Source organism: Cricetulus griseus, chromosome 6 (assembly GCF_003668045.3).
Source record: "Cricetulus griseus strain 17A/GY chromosome 6, alternate assembly CriGri-PICRH-1.0, whole genome shotgun sequence".
NCBI lineage: Eukaryota > Metazoa > Chordata > Mammalia > Rodentia > Cricetidae > Cricetulus > Cricetulus griseus.
The window spans coordinates 51,784,586-51,811,607 of NC_048599.1; the positions used below are offsets into that span (position 1 = coordinate 51,784,586).

Sequence of the window (27,022 nt, forward strand, 5' to 3'; positions counted from 1 at the left end):
TGCCTACACACTCCTTTAAGGATAGGTTTTCAAGTGAACATATGCTGGGAAATAACAGACTCAAGAAGTGTTTCCTAAATTTAAGTTTCTCATGTATTATCTTCATAATTTGCTCTATAGTTTACCTTAAAATGTAACTTAATAATCAATAAATTTAATTATACTGTTTATTTTAATAAATTCATACGTCTCTGTATATATTCATAACCAATGTATAAAGGTCAAGTCTAAAAATAAAACAGATAAGTAAATTATATTGTAGTCACCCAAGGGAACATACAGAGCAATGAGAATGAACACACTGCACTTACACACAGTGATGGAGATGACTATCAAAACACACGCTGAATGGAAGAAGTCATTTACACACTAGGGAGGCCAAGTGTGAGGACCAAATTCAAGCCAGTCTGTTAGCGTAACAGGACCCTGACTCTCCCTTTTATTTATTTATGTTTCTTTTTGGGTTTTCTTTTCTTTTCGGAAGAGCAGTCAGTGCTCTTAACCTCTGAGTCATCTCTCCAGCCCCTCTTTTTGGGTTTTCAAGACAGGTTTTCTCTATGTAGCCCTGGTTATCCTGGAACTTGCTCTGTAGACCAGGTTGTCCTTGAACTCAAGAGGTCTGCCAGCCTCTGCCTCCCACGTGCTGGGATTAAAGGCGTGCACCACCACCACCCAGCCCTTATTATTTTTTTAATTTATTGTTCTCTCATATATCACATCCCCACTGTAGTTTCCCCTCCCTCCTCTCCTACCAGACCCCCCCCCCCATTCCCTCTCCCTGAGATCCACTCCTCCTCCATTTCTATCCAAATACACAGTAACCTACCCTGGACTGATAGCTTCTTCAGGAACACTGAGAGAATCTGAGATACAGGAATGCTGATAATCCTGTGCTTTTCGAGCATCCATTATAATCAAACTGATGTTTTTATCCATCATCATTGTATATAGTTCCTTTGCTGTGATTGCTCCTTGGAATCGAGACACACAGTAGTAAACAACAAGAAATGCCCAGTTCTATTTGCTGGTACATTAGCAAACACAGAATAGCAAAGTATACTTGGCATCAGACTTGCCATCCCATCGCATCGTTTTTTATCCTTTACATTAACACTAAGTATAATTCATGTTAACATTTACTAAGAGACTAATTCCATATCTTGTTTATACACAGACTGGACACACAGCTTGATGGAATAGTGTCTGCCTAGCTGTGCTCAGCTCTGGGTTTGGTTCCATCGTTCCTCCCATTGCCCAATTATAAACTTCATGTCAAGGTTACCACTGTATCTGGCATCCATTCTATCACTAATCTCAAATAAAGAAAATTAAATGCGTCTTATTAAGACAGAAAACAGTTCACACACAAAACACACAGTTAATAAAATCAAGGGCTGTGATGTGGCTCAGCTGGTACTATCCAGCACCTGAGGCCTCGGTTCAGGCCCTAGCAACTGCACAAACAGGGCATGGTGGAGTACATGCACCCAAGTTCAAGGTCATCCTCTGATTACATACAAAATTCAAAGCCAGTCTAAGGTAGGAAGGTTCTAGTTTATCTTTTCTAATTATTTTTTGAGTTTCTGGAGAGGTGCTATGAGGAGGACTATTTGAATGTTTAGATTCCCAATTATTTATTTAATTAGGATGCATCGCGCAACTTGGCAAAAATAAAACAAACAAAACTCTCTATGTTGGTATTTTTTGTTAGTTTGAAGTGAAAGATCAAAAACCATCACATGGAACTTCAGATACGAAAGCTGTTTCTGTAACTGCTAAAACTCCTTTCTTCCTCTCAAACCATCAAGATCATTTTGATAACGAACAGACTAAACAAGCAGAGAACAGCAGCCACCCAGAGGGATAACAGCTAAGCATGATGGGCTACAAAGGAATGAATGATGAAAACTAATCTTAAGATAATCAACAACAGCTTCTAGGAAGGCACTTTATACTACTTAGTTTATTTTTAATGTATGATAATAAGTGCTTTGTATTACATGTTTGATTTATTATTATTTTGTTTTCCTGAGACAGGGTTTCTTTGTGTAACCCTGACTGTCCTGAAACTAGCTCTGTACATCAGGCTGGCCTTGAACTCATAGAGATCCACTTGCCTCTATCTCCCGAGTTCTGGGATTAAAGGCGTACACCACCACTGCCCAGCTTGTCAGAGTATTTTATCTTAGCAACAGGAAAAGAAAATAATACAACCCCACTTTACAGATGGGTGAACTGAAGTAGAGTTGGTTAAGTATCATATTCAAGATAATGAGCAGCTTTTGAGAGTCCATCCTCTCAAACACTATGCTACATTTAACTACTGCATCTACAAAAGATAAGTAAACTGCATATTACCATATTTCATCATGCCAGGCTAAAATATTCATAAAATATCTCGAGTAAATCAATACAGAACTTAACAGTATTTCAATATATTGTAGAGTATAGGAAAACACAAGTCTATACAGAGATCAGAGAAAGTGCTGAGACGCACCGAGAAAACCCACAACAACTTGAAAAGACACTGACAGACATCCTTTCTTACCTTTCTCTGCAGTTCCTCCTTTTTCACTCTTCTCACCATTGATCTAGGTCACAGAGGAAGAGAGTTTCAATTTCACAGGAAAACAGGCTCAAATTTAATACTTCATTTCAATGGAAAACTAGGAAATGCAGTGTGCCAAGTAATGAATGGCATTTTATAAAAACACACATAAAAAGGGACAGAGCTCAGTAGTAGAGTACTTGTGCAAGAAGACCTGGGTGCAATACAAAGAAATGCCCTTGAAGTAATGCCCTCCACCCTTAAGAATTCAGATACATAAGGGCTCTGCTATATTCTTTTACTAGCAAGCAGCTAAAATAATCAGTAGCATATCAGAATCACTGTTCATTCTCAAATTTTCCTAAGTTCCAGATATAATTTAAAATAAGTACTTAATTAGAAAGTGCTTCTTATAATGAAACAGCAATTCTAGCTATTCTAGTCGGTGTTTTCCACTATAAAATTAAAGGAAAATCAAGAAATAAAACATACTACTTACATAGTTTACATTTTCTAACAAGGTTACATGAGATAACCCTGTTAGATGCTAGCTCATTTTACAGACAAGAAAACTGAGGACCCACCCGGACCTACAGATTGATCAAGTTAGCAGCACACTTGTATGTATGTACACATTTGCACAAGTTATGTATACAATATCATCTGCCTCCTAGTACGACACAATACGAAACACCAGGCACCAGCTGCAGAGAATTCTTGTCATGAGACAAAAGTTGCACTTGCCCTGACCACGCAGGAAATAAAGAAAAACCTACAAGCTGGAAGAAGCAACACAAGATATGGTTCACTTTCTCTAATCCGTCAAGTGCACAGCATGAAAATTCAGAGGAAAAGAATCTCAAATGGAGATTATTTTAGAGCCTTAAGAGATATAACAAGGGCAGGGCATTGATGGCATGCACCTTTAGTCACAGCACTCTGGAGGCAGAGGCAGGCGGATCTCTCTAAGTTTCAGGCCAGTCTGGTCTACAGAGTGAGTTCCAGGCTCCAAAGCAATACAGAGAAACCCTGTTCACAGTTTTGCATCATGATTCAACAAATCAACTTGAAAGTTGAGACAGATAGGAAAGTCTGATATAGATTCAACACCAGGCAACACTAAGGAGTTACTTTTAAATTCAGGGTGGGATATAGGACTGTAGTTATGTGAGATGGATAGCGAAGTGTTCAGCAGTAAAGTAGCAAAGCAGCTAGAGACTCGCTTTCAAATACTCAACAAAAGAAAAAGTGTAGGAAACAGATAAAGCAGGGCAAATGTTGAAGTAAAAGTAACAGAGAAATAGCTGGAGATGTAGCTCAGCTGGCCATTTGCTTGTCCTAGCATCCTGTTAATTAGGAGTGATCACACAGGCTTACAATCCTAGAAATTGGGAGGTTGAGGTGGGAGGAGCAGGAATTCAAGGTCAGCCTTACCTACAGAGTGAGTCTGGACTAGCCTGGGCTACAAGAGACTCTGTCTCAACTAAAAACAAAACAAAAAGTAACTGACCACTTTTGAAAAGGCAACAAAATGAAAAAGTTCCCTTCATAGCATTCTTTTAAGTCCTGTTATTTGGTTACAGCAGCCACTTGACCTATTGACAAACATTTCCCTAAGTTAGTGGTTTCACCACACATCATGAATTCCAACAATGGAAGATGACATTTCTTCATCTTTTCCAAGTAGGCAGCCCAGTGAAACAGCTTCCGAATGACAAGAGTAACCCATGCACAAGTGACAGGACTGCTACAAAGCTAACGAAATGCACACAAGACCAGAGGAAACAAAGCAGCAAGTTTCCAAGGGTTTCAACAATCCAGAAGAGATTTGTACTTCAGGAAGAATAATTTCCGAGAAAGTAAAGAGGCACAGTGACAGCTGGCAGAGACTGGTGGCTTCTGATAAGGAGATCTTGTCGATGTGCTAGGAATACTACGTGAAATGCAGAGAGCAACAGAAAGACAAAGGGAAAATGAATAGAAAAAGGACTGAATGAATGAAAGTGAATGAGACTCCAGAAACAAAAATTGTTTGGGACCAAACAGAGTAGCAAACAAGTCCTTCTTTCTTTTTAAATTTATTCTATTTTTGTTTTTTCAGGATATGGTTTCTCTGTATAGCCCTGGCTGTCATGGAACTCACTCTGTAGACCTCTAGGCTGGCTTCAAACTCAAAGGTCCACTTGCCTCCTGAGTGCTGGGATTAAAGGTGTGTGCCACCATGCCCAGCCCACACTTGGCCCAAATCCTTCTCTTAATGTAGATTTGTTTGTTTGTTTTTTTTTTAAATGTAGATTTCTTAATGAGGCAAAAGACACCTGAGATCCTGTTTCAAGATCTTGATTTGACAAACAAGCAAACTGAGTCCAAGCCTCACATGGACCAGATCACAATCAAATGCTTCCTCTCTTCCCACCCTAGTTCAATTTACAGTCACTGCTGTAATGATGGCCAAAACAATGTTGCTGTGGATGCTTACAAGAAAGCCCAGAACCAACTGCAGCTGGGGCATTTGATTCAATTTCTAATTTAGCACATGAAATGTTATCCCTGTTGCCTCAAAAAATTCTACAGGGGCACGTCAACTCCTTACAGGCACATCACCTGGCAAAAAGAACCACTGTTTACACAATAAACTTGGAATACCCTTTGGGTTTTGTTTTTGGAATCCGATACATTCTCCAAAGAGCGTTTGGCCACAGCACCGCTGTCCTCTCTTCCTGCCTCCTGCCTTTTTTGCTGCTGTAGCTGCTCTTCCTCCCGTCTGTCCTTTTCTTCAAGCTTTTTCCGAACTTCAGCCTCTTCATATCTAGTTGAAAGAAGAATTCTTTTATTAATACGACAGAGAACAGTTAAGGGAGTTCATGTTTCATGTACTTAGCGTCCTGCCTTGGGCACACTTTATGGCCTTTAACTCACCCCGTCCAACTGAAATTGAATTGTCGTAGAGTTCCCAAACAAACCACACACATCTGCTCTCAAGGCTGGCTGTATGCTTACTTTAAACTGCACAAAAGCCCTGAAAATAAATGCTATGCTCTCTATTAATGTTCATTTTGCCTTTACACTAATTTCAAATTTTTAATGATCAAATCTGCTACAATTTCCTTTTTAAAACACAAACTCTTGATTTTCTTTGCAAGAGAAATTATTCTAATATCAAAACTGTGTTGATTTAGATCAAAATGTTAAGACAAGGTATTCAAGAATGATATTATCCACACCAAGTGGAGAGACATTATCAAAGTCAAGAACAGATTGGCTTAAAAAGAATGGCTTCATTGAAAAGTCTAATGTGCCGGAAGTTAACCCCGCTATGGTGACTACAATTTGCAGAAATACAAGGTATTTAAACTATTCTCCATAGAATCAGAAGCAGTACTTTTGGGAATGTATGCTAACAAGGACCTGTAACCTTGCTTACCCTGTCATTAGTGATGATAGCAATGCCTGCTGGTTCTGAATTTAAGAGAATGGGGGAGGGGGGAGAATGAGATAGAGATGGTTAAGGGGGAGAGGGAAAAACACAGAATGGAGGAGAAGGGGGTAATAATTGACTCAGGTCGGTTAGTAAAGAATGAATCAAACTTTGACTTTATTATTCTGTTACATGCTTATACTATTTATCCTCCATATGCCATACTGTATATGGAAGACACATGTCCCCACCGACAAGATACAGCTGTGGAAAGACACATAGACAAGGAGCAGGCAGGGTGATGGACTGGGAAGGGGAAGAGCATCTGTGAAGCTCTCTGATTTTGATGGCTTTGTTCTTAATGACAGGACTGGAGGCAGCTAAAACTCCTATGAAAAGCCATAGTTCCAGTCTCGTTGCATAGTTGTCCATGTCTCTAGCCAATACCCAAACTAAATAAGAATAGAGCATAGCTGGGCATTGGTAGCTCACGCCTTTAATCCCAGCACTCGGGAGGCAGAGGCAGAGGCAGAGGCAGAGGCAGGTGGATCTCTGTGAGTTCGAGGCCAGCCTGGTCTCCATAGCGAATGCCAAAATACACAGAGAAACTCTGTCTCGGAAAAAAAAAAAAAAAAAAAAAAAAAAAAAAAAAGAGCGAGAGAGAAGAATAGAGGATACACTGAGAGCTAACTCTGAAAGAGAAAAGCTAAAGAGACATTTCAGATGCTGGCTACCACAGGCTAGACAGTTTATAAAAATCTGACTCCAGTCAAGTTCACCACCTTCCCAGAACAAAATACTCCAACATTCTTCAAGGGAATGAAACAAAGAGCTGAGAGCCTGCATAGCCCACCATGTCCAAAGCTACTACTCTACATACCATAAAAAGGAAACAGGATATCCATAAAGGGAGGACAAGTGATACAATCTGACCAAGATAAACCTATGACAGACTCAGAACAGAGCTATACCTCTTCAAAGAAGCAGATACTATAAAATAGCCCAACAGAAATCTTGGAATTAAAATGCATCTAAAACCTACCTGAAAATTGGTAGAGCAACAGAAACTTTCCAGTTTAAGAAGAGAGAGAATGAGCTAGGCGTTGGTGGCGCACGCCTTTAATCCCAGCACTCGGGTGGCAGAGGCAGGCGGATCTCTGTGAGCTTGAGACCATCCTGGTCTACAAGAGCTAGTTCCAGGACAGCCTCTAAAGCCACAGAGAAACCCTGTCTCGAAAAACCAAACCAAACAAACAAAACAAAACAAAACTGTGGATTTCTGTAAAATGGTTTAAAAGGTAATGAACACAACCTCAGATAGATTTCCTGAACAAAAAACCAAAGGCCTCTCACACGTATAGCTGGAGTGCCAGCAAGAGAATGAAACAGAATAAAAAATATTTAAAGAAATAATAACCTCAAACTCTCCAAATTTGATAAAAGATAGAGATTTACAGATACACAGAGCTCAGTGAAGCCCAAACAGGAAAAATACAAAGAAAAATAATGGTGCAGCCATTGCACTTTCTTTTCAAGTACACAATGCATATTGGCCAAGAAAAGGCTGCATGTAGAACCAAAGACTGTTTAAGGACAGCATATCTCTAGCTATAATGAAACTGAAATAGAAATCAGTAACATACTCAGAAAAATCTCATATTTGAACATTAAGTACCATACTTCTAAACAATCATGGGTCAAAGGACAATTTAGAAAATAGTTAAAAATAAATGACACAGCTTGCAAACTGGAAGAACAATACTCTTAGATTCATAAAATGCAGTATGTTAGCTGACACAGTGGTATATACCTCTAGCCTTAGCACTCAGGAAGCAGAGAGAGAATGCTGTAGATTCCAGGGCAGCCTGAATTACACAGCGAATTTCAGGCCAGCTAGGGCTACAGCGAGACCTCTGTCTTTAACAACAAGCACCTACAAAAATAAGTGTATTCTCAAATCTCTGGCATATTCACTTCTGTTATGTCTTAAACACACTTGAGCATCATTATACACTGTTTCAGTGGAAAGTCAACCTTAAACTGTTCTCCCTATTTCATGTGCCAGCATCTATTTCTACTATCATAAAACAGAAATGAAAGACTTGGAACTGCAACTGTTTTACCCGGACCCTTCAATGCAAACCATTAGAGGACCATAAAGGAAGGCGTCACAGACCAAGACTGCTTCTATTGTTAATAACAACAGCAGCAAGGAACACTCACTCAGAATCCACTCCAGGCACCAGTCTAACAAACAAGTTTTACATTTGCTTACTACATTAAGAAACCCTGTAAGGTAGTGTCTTGGTTTCTTTTTCTGTTGATGTGCTCAAATACTCTGAACTAAAGAGATTTAAGGGAGAAAGGACTTACTCTGGCTAACAGCTCCATCAGTAAGGAGATCAGTATGGCAGGAGCTTGAAGCGGCTGATCACACTGCATCCACAATGAGGAATAGAGAGATGATGCAAACTGCTTTTCCATTTATACAGCCCAGAATCCCAGCCAGGGAATGGCTCCACCTGTCCTACAGTGTTGAGTCTTCTAACCTCAACGCAATCAAGCCTCTCCCACATATGTACCCAGAGACCTATATCCCAAGTAATTCTAGATTCTGTAATTGAGGATTAACAGTAACAACCACAGGTAGTTATTCTTATCCCAATTATGGATAAGGAAACACAAGCAGAGGAAGACTAAGTAACTTGCCTAATAGCACACAACAGTGAGTAGAAGAACTGATACTCAAACCCCGGGAGTCTGGCTCCATACATGTACTCATGCTACAGACCTCTTCTCTAGCAGCAATCTATACTGTAACAGTATGGGAACTGTCTGCCCTAAGAAGTACAGTCAAGGGCTAGGATGCCTCTCAGTGGTAGAGTGCTTGCCTAGCATGCACAAAGTCTTGGGTTTATCCCCCAGTATTGCCAAAATGAAACAGAACAAAAAAGACCACCAGGCTGAATTTAATTTAAAAGTAGAAATGAAGAAATTTCAAGATTCACTTTCCTGTTGTCTCTGTCATCTGCACCTTACCATATCTGCCATTCCATAACTACAGTGGATCTCTGTAAATATGCTTACATAGATCTCACACTGTTTCTACTTTGGGTAACCTGAAGTGAGATCAAGGCTTGCCCTCCATCTGGCATTGACCTCTGGTTCCTTTATCTGCCTCCCTAATCCCTTTTGCTGGGATTCTAATACTTTCTGATTTGATCAAATTAACCCTAAGATCACCTGTAACATGGATATAAAAGAAATGGGTAGAAGAACATGAACACATGTGTTTGACAAATTCTCACCTAACACAAGGTAATATTAAAACTTGTTTTCTAGGCACTGACTAGGTATTTTTTTAGTGTTTTATGAAATTGGGAACTTGGTCTGCCCTAGCAGTGGATAGGTAAGATACCACAATACCAATGACTAGGAGTAATTTAGCAGAAGATGAATGTTGAGGAGTCCAAAATTTTCACCTTAAAGCTATGATCCTTCCTAAACTCCAAACTCTAGCTAGCTGGGGCTGGACTCAGCAGTAACAGCACTGGCTGCTCTTCCAAAGGATCCAGGTTCAATTCCTAGCACCCACATGGCAGCTCACACCTGCCTGTAACTACAGTACCAGGGCTTCTGACACCCTCACACAGACATACATGCAAAATACCAATGAACATAAAATAAAAGTAAATTATACATTAAGAAGAAGAAAAAAAAAAAAACATCTTTCCAGCATCCTGCTCTTTCTCAGCCTATTAGTCTGACAAGAGGAATCCTAACATCAAAGAGATGTCAGAATCTCAAAACGGAAGACCTGACCTGACTAGAGAATCACTAAGGACAGGTGTAGAGTATGCTAATACAGAGCCAATGAAAGAAACCAAATGTGGGGAAGCAGGGGAAGACAAACTGAAAAGGTTCTCCTCAGTTAGCTTCACAGTAAACTAAAACACAAGAAAACCCCAAACACCCTGAAGAACCTCATAATTAGAAAGCCCCAGAGGGAATTCCATAGCCCATTCTATCACTGAGTATTCTCAGCAATGAATTGGAGAGTTATTTCCTCAATGAAAAGTGATGAGATAAGAAGAAAAAGAGACTGCAAGCACTGGGGAGGCAGAGGAAGGTGGATCTCTGTGAGATTGAGGTCAGCCTGGTCTGCAGAGTGAGTTCCTGGACAGCCAGGGCTACCCAGAGAAACCCTGTCTCAGAAAAATAAAATAAAATAAAATAAATACAGCATCCTGTCTTTGTAAAAGATAATTTGTATTTATTGTATGAGAGAGAGAGAGAACCAGCATGTTTGTGAGTGCACATATATGGGAATCAAAGTGGGGAGGGAGGGGATGGAGAGATGACTTGCTGCTCTTGCTTCTGATCCAGGTTCTGTTCCCAGCACCTATACTGCAGTTTACAAAAGCTTTAACCCCAGTTCCAGGGGTTCTGATGCCTTCTTCTGGCCTTTTTAGGCATTGCATGAACATGGCACACAAATGCAGGTAAGACATTCACACATACAAAAATAATTAAAAAAAAAAAACTTTTTAAAAATGTGTATGACCCGAGGGTCGGGGGTGGCGCAAGCCTTTAATCCTAGCACTTGGGAGGCAGAGGCAGGTGGATCTCTGTGAGTTCAAGACCAGCCTGGTCTACAAGAGCTACTTCAAGGATAGCCTCTAAAGCCACAGAGAAACCCTGTCTGAAAAACCAAAATAAATAAATAAATAAATAAATAAAAATAAAAGTGTATGACCCTTCAGAGATGGAGTTTAGGCATTTTCAGGATTCTTGGCATGTTATGTGGATGCCAGAATCACGATGCAGGTTCTCATGACTGTGCAAGATGAACTCACACTATTGAGTCATCTCTCCAGAGTAGCATACTGATTTTAATTTGTAATTTAAAAACATACTTTTTCAACTTCTGTATATGCATGTCTGTCACATGTATACAAGGGCCTATACAGGCCAAAGAGAACATCACATCCCCTGGAGCTGGAGTTATAGTTGGCTGCAAGCTATCCAATGTAGGTAGTGGGAACCAAACTCAAGTTCTCTAAAAGAACAAGTGCTCTTAACTGCTGAGCCATCTCCACAGTCTTAATGTGTAATCATTTCATACCCTGGTAAGACAATCATGGTAAATACTGGAATTAGATTGTTTTTAAGCATATGTAACTTTTGCAACTATAGGGAGATTAAAACTAAGAGTAAATACTTCATTTCTATAATGATTATATCCAATAGCAGTTTTTAGTACATCATGTAGTATATGAAAAATTAAAATTCCCTTATTGTCAAAAATTTTACAAATACCATTAACATATGAAAAAATGGATGTGACTTCTAATGTAAAACAACAGTGCTATCTTAACAACCTAAAATTTTCATGAAGAATATTAATGTGGCACATCAACATGGGCAATATAGAAAGTGATTTTCAGTTTGGTACTACACGGTTAACTTGTTTCTAGGAAATGGGGTATTGGTATGGTTAGATATAAATGAACAAACCTAAATAGTATTATCTTCTAGTTTGCATTTTTTTTTTTTTTTACAGAATTTATAGTAATGTCAGTACCTCAGTTTAAGGCTCTCGGACAGTCTTTCAGCTTCTTCAACAGCTTTTTTGATGTTTGCAGGTCCGAGTATTGAATGATAATAATCCTAAAAGTATATGAAAACCATTCCACAGTTAGTATGGGCACTGATACAGCACTGTTGCTATGTACAACACTAAAATCATGGTGCCTATAGAAAAGGAAGTTTACATGAAAGCAGAAGTATTTGTTTTAAACTTCTACCCTATTTAAATGCACAATTTATTGCCCGAATGTTTCAAAAGTATCTCTGTATATCAACAGTATGCAAAAAATCCCCTATGTAATACATTTAATTTATTTATAAGAAATCATTAAATGTAAACACTATTCTTATTGCTTATAAATAAATGCTGAGGAGTTTATGAGAGCAAAGCAGATTTTACTCATACTCATTCTAATTTGGGGGTGTTCTTCTATGAGAGGCCATGTTTCCTTGTATTAAACAGATATTTTTGCTTCTATCTGTATTTGTAATAGTTACATGCAACTAGAATCAGCATAGTTGGCATCCAAAACAATTTTTATATTTGAGGAAATCATGAATTTCTGAAATAAATAGGAAATATTAGTATAATATAACTAAAAAAAAGATTTAATGTGGAAATTTCTAACAAACATAATGAAATTTGTTTTTTTAAATAACTACTTCAAAAGGTGGTTAGTGAAATTTTCCAACCAAGGCTTTTCGGATCTACTTCACTACCTGCTATTGTGACCTTGTAAATAGAACCTATTAGCACAGTTCATCACCAGCAGTAGTAATAATAAAAAACGTGTGTGTGTGTGTGTGTGTGTGTGTGTGTGTGTGTGTGTGTGTATGTGTATAAGGCAATGAGGACCGTGAAGATAAAAGGACTCATCTTCAGCAACGAGAAGTGGACAAGAGTGGCGATGGCAAAGAAAATCCACTGTAACCATTATCACATATCTATTTAAACTAAAAGAAATCATACTTTGATTGTTTACTTTCTAATGCCTATGTCAGAAAAGCTCTTTGCCAAGTAATACCAATAAAAGTGTAGTTTATTCAAAAGTGCACCAACTGAACTACAAGTGCAATATGTTTTTTAAAAGTCTAATGCAATCATCATTGCAAACTTCTTACAAAAATAAAACACAAAGTAAAAACAAAAATATTCTCGTTTGTTTTAATTTCATGAACTCATTACTATGAGGCAGCATTCCTCTAACATTAGTGAGGTTTCCTAGAGGTACAGTTATCCGCATAGATACTGTCAATAATATGACAAGTAGCAGTAGAGAGATAACACCCGATTCCTACTCAACTAAAAATTTTTCACAGGTTTACCAGTAAACTTTCCTGTTCCTCTCAGATTCCCTATGTAACAAGGTTAGTCAGTGGGGGTGTAATGGTACACACTTTTAACCCCAGCACTCATGAGGCAGAAGCAGGTGAATCTCTTGAGTCTGAGGCCAGCTGGGTTACATAGTGAGACCCTGTCTAAAAAAACAAAACAAAACAAAACAAAACGAAACCCAAAAAAGGGTGTGTGTGGTGTTGACCAATGATTGCTAGAGGATTATCAGCAATGTTGATAATTTTAAAATATAACTCTAGTTTCATGAGAATTTACTATGCTGGTTTTTACTCCTTCTCTTCCTTTTCAAATGACCCTGAAAAGCACTGTTCAGGATTGAGCAGGTTTCAGTTATATCATTGTGCCCTCTCTACTACATTAACAACCCTTACTTACAACTTAAATACTCTGCAACATAAAGTGAGAGGGAAAACACACAACTCTGAAGGAATTCAGTTACATATTCTGTCCCTACACAATTTGAGTATTCTAACTATAAAATATCTAGGTACCTCACAGACTTGAAAAACACTAGGAAGACTAAAGTAAATGAAATAGAACAAAAACAGTGCTAACACAGGAAAGATGAGGTAATCTAGAAAGACCAAGCAAACAGGGAACCAAGCAACTGTAATATCCCAAGTAACAGCCTGAGTTAGCTAACCCTTTGCAGGTAGCTTCCTAACTTGACTTTCACAAACTCAGAGGCACTGTGGTAATGGAAAGAGCTCGTTAATCAAAATTACTTCCAACCTATTCAAAGAGGAGGATCAGATAGCCACAAAGGTAATTCCAACATTGCCAGAGGAAAAAGCATTTCTAAGTTCTAAAAAGAAGGCAAAAATCATACACAAAATCAGTCCAATAACAGACCCATCAGCAGACAGTGGCTACCAAAGCTAAGCAATCCTCAAGCCTTCCAAGCATTTATTTTAGGAAGCACAAGATGGGGGTGGGGGTGGAGGGTGTGACACACCACCCCCCAGAGCTCATGTGGAAGGCAGAACAACCTGTGGGTCCAGTGAATTGAATCAAGTCACTGGGCTCTGCAGCAAGCCATCTCACCAGCTGGCCCACTTTAAAGGCAGTTTCACATGAACAATTTTAAGTGTTTGAATTCAGGCACTGGGTTCTTAATCTGCAGATAAGAATGCCTATAAATATTAGAAGATGTTTTCTACCATGGCAGGGCTAATTCAGCTATCTATGAGCAGGCAGATGAGCCCCTAAGTGCATGGTGACACTGCTCTAAAATCCAGTAACCATTAGCATAACTTTGCTGGTTGAAGACATGACTTACTACCATTAGCTTATCCATTAAAGGCATCCCTCTTTTTTTTTTTTTTTTTTAAAGATTTTATTTATTATGTTTGTTTGGTTTTTCTGGATTTTATTTATTTATTATGTATTCAGTGTTCTGCCTGCATGACACAAGAGGGTACCAGATCTCATTATAGATGGTTGTGAACCACCATGTAGTTGCTGGGAATTGAACTCAGGACCTTTGGAAGAGCAGCCAGTGCTCTTAACCTCTGTGCCATCTCTCCAGCCCAAAGGCATGCCTCTTTACTAAGAAAAGAAATGTTATCAGTCACAGTACTCTGGGGAGAAAGAAAGGGGACTTCAAATAAAATTTCTTCTTTCTGTAAGTCAACTTTCCCACTACAAAACAAAGTAAAGTACTATAAAGTATCAAGTGCTAACAGAGTGTGCCACTGTAACCGCCAAAATAAAATATTAATATTGATTTGGAATGGCTGGACATGATGGTGCACCATTGAAATTGCAGCAGTTTGGAAATGAGGCAGGGGGACTGTAAGCTCTAGGCCAGCATAGCTATGAGGTAAGAATTCTCTAGGCAGTATTTTGCTATTTCTAGGTGATAACAAGGTCATTTCTAAGGTGGGAACACTAATAGCATTCTTCCTATTCTTTAACACCACCTATATATTATTTTGCCTGTTTCTAGGACAATGGAAGTTCAACCATTTTTTTCTCTCCACACCAATCCCAGTTGTCAGTTTCTCTGTTTATATCACAACTGCCCTCCCTTTCTACTTCAGCAAAATGAAAGACTAGTACCTGCTAAACAGATTAAGAACAAAAGAGAAAAGAAAACACAAACATGAAGAGACACTGAAGTCTTATTCTTAATTCTAAAGCCACATCTAACACAGCTTCAATGTCAGCCAAATAAAAGGGCTGGCACATAACAAATGAAAACACAACTGAAAACATATTCTTACTTATTTTTATTTTATGTGTGTGTTGTATGGTGTATGCCATATGTGTGCAGATACCCAAGGAGGCTGCCCTGGATACCCCAGAGCTGAGTTAGGAGCATTAGTAAGTCATCTGAAGTGGGTACTGGGAACCACACCTGGGTCTTCTGCACAAAGTACTCTTAGCTGCTGAGCCATATCTCCAGTCCCTCTGTTTTATTTACTGATACAGTATCTATGTTGTCCAAGCTGGCCTGGAACTCTTGGGCTCACGTGAGACTTCAGCAGGAGCCACTGCACTCAGCAATTATTTTTCCCATTCAGTGCATGAATAAACTCAATCCTTCAATTTCACCTAGTCATAATTTATTACAACAAAAAGCAACCCAATTATATACTGCTACATACACATACTGACTGATCCAAGCCAAATGTAAACATTCACATACTTGTAAAATAACAAAACTATGTTTTTGCTTTGCTTTTCCCAGTCACATGTGAATTTAAAATTGTCAAGGTATCATGTGATCTAAATCTACTGTTATGATGGAGATAGAGTTCTGCTTAGCATTGCCAGGCTCAGGAGAGAGGCAAGGGTGAACAAAAGTAAATTTCAAAGTTAATGAAAACTTTTTAGAGGAAATCAGTAGTTCCGTTATGCAAAAATAACAAATAAAAAAGCAAAATAGGTACCTGCTGTTGCTTGAAATCAGGTCTTTTTTTGATAAGGTTATAAACTGCCACATATTTCATATAAAGCACATAGGCCCTTTCCTCATCACGATCTAGTCTGCATTCTTCTGCTGCCTTGAAGATCTTCTGAGCACTGTGTACATAACTTAAAAGAGAAAATTTAAAATATTTGGTGTTGGGGGGAAATACACATCATATATAAACTCTGCAGATAATCATGATAAGATAAATCTCATGATTTAGGTTGTATTACTTCACACAGTTACAATTTATACCTTCCTTCTGGGATTAAGCTAGTCTTAAGAGATAAACCATAGACAGGTAGAAAGGAATGACTATCTTAGGTCTAACCTTTACAGCAGTCTTTTCCTTAGTATTTGAAAAGTTTAAGGTGGAATATAACAAGAGTTAAACAAAATTACTTTCCTTGTTACTCCACATTTACCAATTTAGCTCAAGAAGTAAGCCAGCCAGGTGGCTCACACCTTTAATCCCAGCACTTGGGAGGCAGAGGCAGGCGGATCTTATTGAAAGACTAGCCTGGTCTACAACGCAAGTTACAGGACAGTCAGAGCTGTTACACAGAGAAACCAGGTCTCAAAACATTTAAAAAAAAAAAAAAAAAAAAAAAAAGGGTAAGACAGTCTTTCTCCATTTCTTCTATAAAAAAGTTTGTTTTTTGTTTTTTAAGCCATTCTATTACTGGTAATATTAAGAAACAATGATGTTCTCTGGGATTTTCTCTCCTTACTTTTAATTACATTTTCACCACTCTCCTCATTTTTCATTTATTTCCTTGAGAAAATGACTCATTAAAATGGCCCTGTGCTCAGAGACCAGGTACTTGAGATAGACCAATGAGTCCTTTCAATAAACATCTGCATGTAAAAATATATGGATAAAATACATGGCTTACTGTGTGACTTAGTGTGTCACACTGCAGCTTCTATGACAAGATTTTCCCCTTCTTCCTTCTTTTCCCCCTTTTACTCTTCAATTTTATATTGTTTTATTTTGGGTCGGGATGGGAGATGGGTGGGATCAGGAGGCATGATGTTAAAGATACAAATAAATAAAAATAGATAGATAAATTAAAAAAAAATGCCCCTGTACCCACACAGGTCTCTTTAGTTTTGTCTTCATTGGTTCATTTGGGATCATGTTACCTCCTATTCATCTCCAATCAGAGAATACCTATTGCTCCTCCTTGTTCTCTAAGATCTACTTTTCCTAAGTCTAGGGAATGTGGTAGCTAGATCCACCTTTCTAAAACTTTATTTCCATCTGAATAATAATTTAATTACTTATTAATCTCTAAATCTCTCTTGCTGGAGAAAATAAAATTGAACAAAAAGTCCTCTTACTGTTCTCTGTTCCTTAACTACTAAAATTGATAATTTTAAGGACAACCTATTTTTAGCAAATTTATATTTCCAGCAAATATCAGAATCAGTCAACCATTTGACCATGAAAGTTGGAACCTCTCTTGGAAAGGCACAGTTTCTACCTGTGCCTTAGATGGCAAGTATATACCCAGAGAAATGAAATCACATAAATCATTAAGTTGAAGATTGTATCAAATTGGCACAAAATAAAACTTACAGAATAATGTTTCTATCTTAGTTAGAGATTCTATTGTTGTGATGAAGGACCATGACCAAAGCAATTCAGGGAGGAAAGGGTTTATTTGGCTCACACATCCCTAGTCATAGTCCATGGAGGGAAGTCAAGTCAGGACTCAAATCTGTGGAGAACCTGGAGGCAGGAGCTGGTGCCGGAGCATGGAGGAGTGCTGCTTACAGACTTGCTCCTTCCTCAAGCCTGCTTTCTTATAGAACCCAGGACCACCAGCTCACAGTTGTTCCCACCCTCAGTGGGCTGGGCCTTTTCCATAATGCACTAATTAAGAAAATAGCCTACCGGCTTGACTTTCTATAGCTCTATCTTATGGAGGCAGTTTTTTTCATTTAGGGTCCCTCCTTTCAGATGACTTTAGCTGCCATAAAACCAGTCAGGACAATTAGACAAAAAAGCAGTCACAGCCCCCCTTTTAATTAGAGAAGGACTATACCAGCATCCTAACTTAGATGTGTACTATACAAGAATAAAAACAATCTTTAATTAAAAGTTAAAAGAAGAAAATGGTTTGTGGCAAAATGGCTTTAGTAGAACTCTCATATTCTTTTAAATTTATCATCTAGTATACATATTGGCCAGGAAGCAGGTAATTTACATCTGAGTAGTCAAACATTTATTCTGCTAAGACAAAGTTAAGAACATCTCTGGATTTATTTTACTCTTGTAATCACATTATTTTTCAAATAAGTTTTAAATTGGCTAGTCATTAAATCTAAATAATAAGGAAATGAAGTAAAATTAATGACTTAATCGAACTAGCAAGAAGCACACACTTCTTGGTGCTGGTTTTCTCAGGTTTAACTTCTGTCTTCTTATTGAGGTCTTTTAGTGAAGAACTGAGGTAGAGTTCTTTAGGAACTGAAGCTACAGCAGGCATGATGAATGATGCTTGCTTTTCTACTTCAACATGGGATGGTGTAGTTCATCAAAGTAGTTCTTCCCTAAAAATAAAACAAACAATTTCACTAATTATCCTCATTAGCAAAATGTAAGTGTTAAAAAAGAAAGAAAGAAAGAAAGAAAGAAAGAAAGAAAGAAAGAAAGAAAGAAAAAAGAAGCTCCTGGATTAGGGATTTAGCTCAGTGGCAAAGTGACTTCCTGACATGCAATGCTCTGGATTGAATTCCTGGCTTGGCGGCAAGAACAACAACACCACCATCACCACCCTCCACAAACACAGAGCAAAACTATTACTATATTGTCAGGCATAGTCCAGCAATTGGGAGGCTGAGATAAGATTTATGAGTTTATCACCAATCTGTTCTCCCCGGTAAGACTGTATTAAAACAAAAACAAATACCCACTATTTAACTGTGTCCTTCCCCAACAGGGTTCATTTTAAATTATCTTGAATATCTATTTTAAGATACACACACACACACACACACACACACACACACACACGCGCGTATATATACATATATATACACATATATCTATGGTATAAGCATAAGCAATACTTATTTTCAAATGTTCATTAACTAAATGGATTGTTGGGCCATCAATGTTTTCCCATCAATATCAAAATATCTATTAAAAAGAACAGAACAGTAAGAACTTTTATATTTTTGTATGTTAAAACTACGTTTGCCAGGCTGGGGAGATGGCTCAGCGGTTAAGAGCACTGACTGTTCTTCCAGAGGTCCTGAGTTCAATTCCCAACAACCACATGGTGGCTCACAACCACATTGGATAAGATCTGGTGCCCTCTGCTGGCATGCAGGCAGAAGACTGTATACATAATAAATAAAATCTTTAAAAAAAAAAAAACGTTTGTATACATATTACATATAGAATTTTCGACTTGAAATATTTTGTTTTCTTCTTGGTATCAGTTTATAAAAAGAAAAGTTGTAGGTAGAGCTAGGTTTATATGGAGCTGGGAACAAAAAAACATATTTCTGCTCCTGCCAGAAAATACACTATGGTTTACTCTGAAACAGTCTTTGATGTTCCGTGGCATTCTTTGTTTCCTGGTATGCTCTGTCAAATTCTGATCAGAAGAAAAAACATGGAGTAAACAAAATGAAAGCATGAAGAATGGCAAGGTGTATACAATTAAATTGTGTTTGTGAATATTCACAAAGATACCTAGAGATGGAGCAGATCAAAGCACTCAGGTAGAGTGTCTTGGTAAGATCCTAAGTGTCTACACATGAAAACCTTGGTGACCCGATATGTGGTCTTCTGTAATGCAGAACTAATTACAATTTGAATTATAAGTTACATTAATACATTTAAGTGCAACTTTAATTTTTCCCATCATTTCTCTCTGCTCTCTAAATGATCCTATCAAATTCAATTTAATTATATAAATGGAAATCAACAAACACCTAATCCCTAAAAGACTGAATAATGGGGGGGGGCGCTAGAGAAATGGCTCAGAAGCTAAGAGCACTAACTGTTCTAGCAGTGTTCAATTCTGAGCACCCACATGGTGGCTCACAACCATCTGTAACTCCAATTCCAGGAGTTCCAACACGAAAGTGGTATGTAAATATACAAGCAGGCAAAACAGCCATATACATAAAATAAAATTTTAATTTGTTTTTTGTTTTGTTTTTCAAGACAGTGTTTCTCTGTGTAACCCTGGCTGTCCTGGAACTCTATTTGTAGACCAGGCTGGCCTGGAACTCACAAAGATTTGCCTGCCTTTGTCTCCCAAGTGCTGGGATTAAATGGGTTTGCTGGCTAAAAAAAATCGTTTTAAAAGGTTAAGTACAATTTAAGAGAATGGTCTTAGTTCACTTACATGAAACTCCAAAAGCACTCCAGTTTCCTTTGGCTCTAGTCATTCCTGTATTACACACTAATTCTTTAGATTTATCCCTTTCAATTCTGTGTTAGTACTACCACATTCTTAGTCACCAAACCATTTTTCTCTAAAAAAAAAAAAAAATCACATTTTTACCATTTTGTTTTCTCTATCTATACTTGCTCCATACATCTACAAGGACATGTTAAACTAAACAGTAATTGATAACTTGAGTTGTATGCAATTAGAAGCAATGATCTCGCCTTTAAAACTTGGTACATTTTATCTCCTATCTTGAATCCTATGTATAAAGATGTAATAATGGGGAGAAATAGTCTCTGTCCACACCATCACTACAAATGGGTTAACCAACATTGGATGTGTCCTTCTAATGAGGTATCAATTCATAAATGATTCATCATCAAACCAACTAAGAACATTCATTAAGTAAAGGGTATGACAGGATCTCTTAGATTTCCTCATTCTCACAGACAGCATCAATATTTTAGTATCGATGTAAATCACAGGCATGCAAGTTCTGTATTGAAAGACTGGTGTCAAAGACAACATAAGATCGGCTCCCAAAGGATAAACACTAGTTCAAAAACAGAAGGTCTCAGATCCCTTTGAACTGGAGTCACAGGTACTGTGAAAAGCCATATGGGAATAGAATTTGGGTCATCTGGAAAAGCAGCCAGTACCCTTAAAATCTCTTTAGCCCATAAGGCTTGGATCTTTAAAAGAATGTGCAAATCATGTCAGATTATAGATACTTTAAAAGAGTAGGTCACTAGCTACTTTAAAGTTAAATTTTAACACTCACAGATAGCCTACTATATAAATACTATGCTTTTAGAAGCTAAAGGATTAAAATAGGTTATTTCCACACAAGGCTTAAAAATTAATGTGAAACAAAATTGTAACAGTGGAAACAAAAATAGTAGATGGTGTTCCAAATAAAAACATTAAGAAGGAAAATTATCACCAGAGGGAATAGGAAGTAATCAGAAGAGAGAATATATGTATCCCCTTGGATGAAGATGGCTTTAACGGACACGAGGAACAGTATGGTCAAGAAACCAAGCGCACCTCTAGGAATCAGCTAAAGTCACAAAAACAGTCTCCACACTGGTCATAAAAGGTCTTGAAAGGCACATTAGTACTGGCCTTGTTTTTAAAGGTAATGGCAGAGTCACAGCAGGGTTCTGAAAAAAGTTGTATAGTTCCAACAAACAAGAGTACAAAGATGGGCTTTAAGACCCAAGAAAGAAAATCTTAGTTGTCTATTGTAACAATTTGTTAACAACAGTAGAGAAAGAAGGATGGAGGTTAGAATTAGGGCAACAGAAATGGAATAGAGGAAATATATACAATAAACACTACAAAGATCATGACAAGATGATCAGACATAGCATGAAATGATGTCACTAAGGTTGTTAGCAATGGCTTTTTGGACAAATGAGGAGATACACACACACACACATTACCCCCCTCCCCCATTTGAAACAGGGTTGGCCTTAAACATACAACTTAGCAAAATTATGCAATTCTTCAAAAAAAAAAAAAAGATTGTAAACTAAACAAAGTAGCTAGATGTGGTGCTTGCCTGAAATCCTGGCACCTTGGAAGCTGAGGCAGGAGAACTGAGAATTCAAGCCTGCCTAAGCTGGAGAGCAAGGCAATGTCTCAAAACAAAACAAGAACTCAATTGCTCACATGACAGAAGTGCTACTCCAAATGTAGTCCAAAGACCAATACTGATTGGGGAACTACTTCTCTCTAGTCTGTGACAAAACAAGCTTGTGAAGATGTGAAACAATTAAACACACTGACTTTTATCGTGATCAGACTTCCATGCTAAGGCAAGCTTTTATATCCTAAGGAATGCAGAAGACTAGGCAGGCTACTTAATGCAGCCATGTCTCATCACTGAAGGTAAGGTGGAACCTTCAATGATTCAGACTCTGAACAGCACTGTTCTATAGCACATAGAGAACAGGGATCTAGTCACATATGTCTAATATCAATTGTCCCACTATATATTAATATGACTCTGGTCACTAGCAAGACTCCAGGAAAGAAAATCCAGTTTGGCTAGAAAGAGAGAGCTTTGGCCAGCCCACAGTGTCTTTTTCAATGTTGTCCCCTTCCTCTTTCAGGGCCAGCTTAAGTTTCCCCTCTGTCTCTGATGTTCCAGTTCGTGGAGTTTATTTCTTAGTCTTGAGTCCTACTGTGTTCATTACCTATATACTGCTTGTTCAGTACAGTTTTGACCCAAGTAACAATTTGGCTGAAATGACAGAACTGAGGTGAGAAAGGAAACATTTCAGAAGGGAAGTACCACAAAGAAATAAATTGACAAATTACTATGGGAAAACAATGAAGAAAAGTAAGGCAAACTATAGAATCACTAAGCAATAATCTACTTTTAATAATCCTCAGTCAACACTTAATAGCTGCTAGCTAACAATACATTAGTTAAGGAAATATAGTCACAGAATCGAGGATCGGTGAAGTCATCCAGAAATGTTTACATTTTACTTAGCAAGCAGTAAAGTCAATATTACCCCATGATGGCCAAAATGGGTAAATACAAGATAGATATGAAAGAGACGGGAATAAGGGAACAGTACTATAAGAATGGTAAAGGCACGACAGGAAAGAACAAATTAGGTACACTGCTTTGGTGATTCAGTGATTAAAACAGTATTTTCACTTGCCTACATTACCCAATTTTCCTTCTGTGAAAAGGGAAGAACACTAATGTTACTAATTAACAATAACAAATATTCAAAATGAGCATTATACTGTGGTGTATGCCTACTCAAGAGGCTGAAGCTAGAGGGTGGGTGAGTTCAATGCTACCTCAGGCTCATAAAAAGATCATGTCTCAAAAACAACCCAACAAGCAAACCAACAACAAAAAATGTAGAAAACAAAACAAAACAAAACAAAAACACAAATTGTAGTTTAAAAACTGATCATTGTGAAAAGCACTTTTGAACCTTTGCATTCTCACATTTCAGACAGACTGAACTTTTATTGTGGAGCCTGCTCTACACAGTGTAGGACATTTGGCAGCATCTCTAGCCCCTGTCCACAAGATACTAAGATTCCTCTTTCTTTCTCTAGCCCTGCTAAACAAATGCTCTGAACAATGCTCAGAGTTCTAGTTAGGAAACTGCTCCCAAAGAACCACCAATTTTTAGGAAAGTGAGTAGCTCAGTTGAGTATACATAAGAGAACAGTATCTAAACAATGGGGCCTAAACAGAAATATTGTGTTAATTTAAAAACCTCAGTTTCAGGCAGAGAAAAGTTGCTCATTAGTTAAGAGCACTGGCTGCTTTTGCTGAGAACCCAGGTTCAGTTCCCAGCAACTACATAGCAGTTCACTCAAGTTCCAGGGAATCCAAAACTCTCTTCTGGCCTCTCCAGGCACCAGGCACACACATGGTGCACAGACATACATACAGGCAAAACACCCATACAAATAAAAACTAAATAAACCTTTTTATAAAATCCCTCTTGGGAGAGTACAACATACTGTCACTGAAAATGATATTGTATTGCTTTTATTCTGTGACAAAATACCTAAAATGACTTAAGATATTTTTGGCTCACTATTTTGGAGGAATTTCAGCCCATCATAGCAGGGAAAGTTACGACAGGGTTTATGGCAGCAAGAGTATGCTGAAGCAGCTCCTCTAATCTGGCAGGTCTGGGGGAACCATGGGTTGGAACAACCTTCAACAAGCTACCCCCAGCAACAAACTTCTACCAGTCAGGCCTCACCTCCTAAAGGCTCTATATGCTTCAATTTTGGGTCTGAAGCCAGGGTCTAAGCACCCCAAATTTGAGTCTGGAAAGGGCATTTTACAATAATCATATTTTCCTTGTTTTTATGTAGTATGTTTTAAAACACATATAATACTCTTTAAAAACACAGACATTGGACAGTGGCATGCATCTAATTCCACCTACCTGAGGATGCTAAGGCAGGAGGATCTCTAAAGCCTAGGAGTTAGAGGCCAGCCTTGGTCACAGTAAGACACTTTCAAAAATATGCACAATAAAAACCCATAGACATTATATCCTAATTATTAAAATCAAGAAAATAAATCACCAAGGAATTGAACCCTTGTTTTTCTACAGCCAGTATTTTACTTAAGGCCCCAAACTCAGCATTCTAAAGAAAGATTCAGAAAAAGAATAGACATTATTGCAATGAAGGAAAGTATAATGCTAAACTAGGAAAAGAAGAATTCTAAGGAACTAGAATAAAAATATTAGAATGCTGAGGAAAAGAAAGGAAGGAAATACCCCTAGTTTCTAAGAGCAATTATATACATATTTGGATTATATTTGGTTAAGTATTTAGAATATTCCATACATACAAAATACAGTTATGTGTGTTGTATATGGGTGTCCACTGATGCATACATGTCAGAAGCCTATAAAGTGGTTTTGAGAGCTTTTTGTTTTAAAAGGTAGAAGTCAGGCTGTGGGTATAACAGGTCATAGCAGTGCTTTGATATGTATGTGCCATGCCCTGGGTGCCCTAGTACCAAACATACATAAACACAAAAATGGTGTAAGACTACCATCTGATGGGGAGGGCTCTTTGATTGATCTAACCTATAGGATATTTTTGAAACTAATGTACCAATTTCCTGGTACAGGCTTTTCGGAGACTGACAGCTTCCATTTTCTGCCTGAAGGCCAAGCCACACAAAGAGGCTGTATGTAGTTATCATTCCCAGCTGCAACTAACATCAACAACTATCCAGATGAATGAGCAATCTTGAAAACCAGTCCAAGTTGAACTTTCTGATAACTCTAAACTCAGTCGATTATTTTTGTAACAAAATTAAATGCAAACCTTCTGCTTCTTGACTGCCATAAGGTGAACAATTTCTATGGCATACTCTTACCACCAAGATACTCTGCTTCACCTCAGACACAAAACAATGGGTCTAACCAATCTTGGGCAGAAGCCACTCAAACTGTGAGCCAAAATAAGTCTTATTCCCTTTAGAAAATTAGGATACTAAGCATTTTATGAATAAAGTTTGATGTACTGGTTTTATTTTACAGCTGTCTTATTTACAAAGCTCTCTGGATTCTATCCCATTTATATTATCAACAAACAAAAGATCATAATGATTAATAAACTTCAAGCAAATAAATCAACAAGTTAAATAAAAAAGACACCTTTAAATATTCTTGTTAGTTTTTCTTATTTCTATCTACGAGCAATTATTCATAACTGAAAGGTACTTGCAATTCAACTTTAAAAGACGAATCTAATATGTAGTCAAAAGATCAGGAATATACATTTTCACTATCTACAATAATATGGCATAATTAAGATATATCCTAATTATTAGTTATAATTAAATGTAATTAAAGAAGCATGAATAGAGTCACTATCACCATATTGGCACGGTACTCTATAGATGAGAAACTACCTAAATCCAGCATGACTGACTGACTGACAACAGGGAGTCTTAAACAGAAAGAGTTGAAATGCAGCAAAACCTACTCACAAAGCTAAGCAGCAGAGGTCTTTTAAAAAAACAACACGGGGAGCTGAGTGTGGTGGTGCATGTCTTTAGTTCCAGCACTCCAGAGGTGGGGGCAGGTGTATCTCTCTGAGTTCGAGGCCAGCCTATTCTAAAAAGCGACTTCCAAACAAGAATTGCATCCTTCAGTTAGGTAGGCATTATTATGATCCGTAACCCTAGAGCTTTTAATAAATATTAAACTCCTTAGACTCTGCAACACCTCTGTGAGTCAAGTAAATATTTCTTGAATGACTGACTTGGTCAAGGTCACAGAGTAAACTGAAAACAAGACCTAAACCTAGGAACCGGGTCTGCAGCTTTGTAAGTAAATGAACTGCAATCTGGGGTTCTGACAATTCCCTCAGGACATACGAGTTGAAATGAACTTGACTGTGCCACAAGTCTACAATCGAAGGCACATCTTAGGAAAAGAAAACCCCCTCTTTGAATAAGTTTTAAGTGTGAGGAGTCTGTTTAATTCACTTCTTGTTCTTCACTAAAAACTTGCGTGACTAGGTCACAGTTATTAGGAAAAACATGACAAGTTGTTGTGGTCAGGCCTGGGATTGTAGGTAGCACAAAACCAAAACACAGAAGCAAAAGGAAGAAGACCAAAGTCGGGTCTAGTGTCCAAGAGAAAGGAGAACTGGCCAAGGCCACCCTCTGAGACGGGCAACCGTAGGAGGACAACGCGAGAGACCAGGAGTGCGGGCCCTTGCTGGGCCAGCCAGTTGTCTGGGGTTGTCCCACCCCTCCGCGGACGGGGCTCGTCTCCCGGATGACCAGCAGCTGGCGGACGCCATCCCCGGGAACCGGGGCCGGAGCCTGGACGCACTCACCGCAGCGCCCGCGCTCCGCTAACGCCGGCCTCCTCGCCCGACGCCCATCGCCCACCACCCGAAAGAGAACGAGCCTTCGCTCTCAGACGCAGGCCTGCGCAGCTCATCCCTCTTCCCGATTTGCCTTGCGTGGCGACGCGTCGCGTCTCTAGACGTCACGGCAGAGGCGGGGCTTCCAGTAGCCCCGTAACTCCTCCCTCTGCTTCGCTGGGAGGGACATCGGGATGGCCTGCTCTGGAAGGGCGAGCGAGCGCCGAGCAATCTACGCATGCGTAGGAGGGGCGGTTTGCCCCTGTGTGGGACGGAAGCGCGTGTCGGGTATTTCCGGGTTCCTTGCGCCTCTCATTTCCGAGGGGTATCAAGTTTGACGTGTGTCATTCTGTGCCTTGGACCTCTCTGCGGAGTAAGCAAGGATATT

At 38.6% G+C, this 27,022-nt stretch overlaps 1 protein-coding gene across 2 annotated transcripts in view; it reads right to left on the reverse strand.

The window, feature by feature from the left end:
* Nucleotides 1-26,760, reverse strand: part of Usp8 (ubiquitin specific peptidase 8) — a 49,267-nt gene extending 22,507 nt beyond the window's left edge. The window contains exons 1-8 of one of the 2 annotated variants that reach the window (XM_027421921.2): nt 26,605-26,749; nt 20,197-20,326; nt 18,218-18,385; nt 15,807-15,951; nt 11,551-11,636; nt 5,195-5,357; nt 2,549-2,591; nt 827-971 (exon numbers count right to left, since the gene is read on the reverse strand). In XM_027421921.2, coding sequence (XP_027277722.1) covers nt 827-971; nt 2,549-2,591; nt 5,195-5,357; nt 11,551-11,636; nt 15,807-15,951; nt 18,218-18,321 — 686 coding nt within the window. In that variant the 5' untranslated portion in view covers nt 18,322-18,385; nt 20,197-20,326; nt 26,605-26,749. Of the gene's footprint in view, nt 1-826; nt 972-2,548; nt 2,592-5,194; nt 5,358-11,550; nt 11,637-15,806; nt 15,952-18,217; nt 18,386-20,196; nt 20,327-26,604 lie in introns of both variants that reach the window. The other variant, XM_027421920.2, reaches the window with a different exon arrangement.
* Nucleotides 26,761-27,022: the final 262 nt, after the last annotated feature.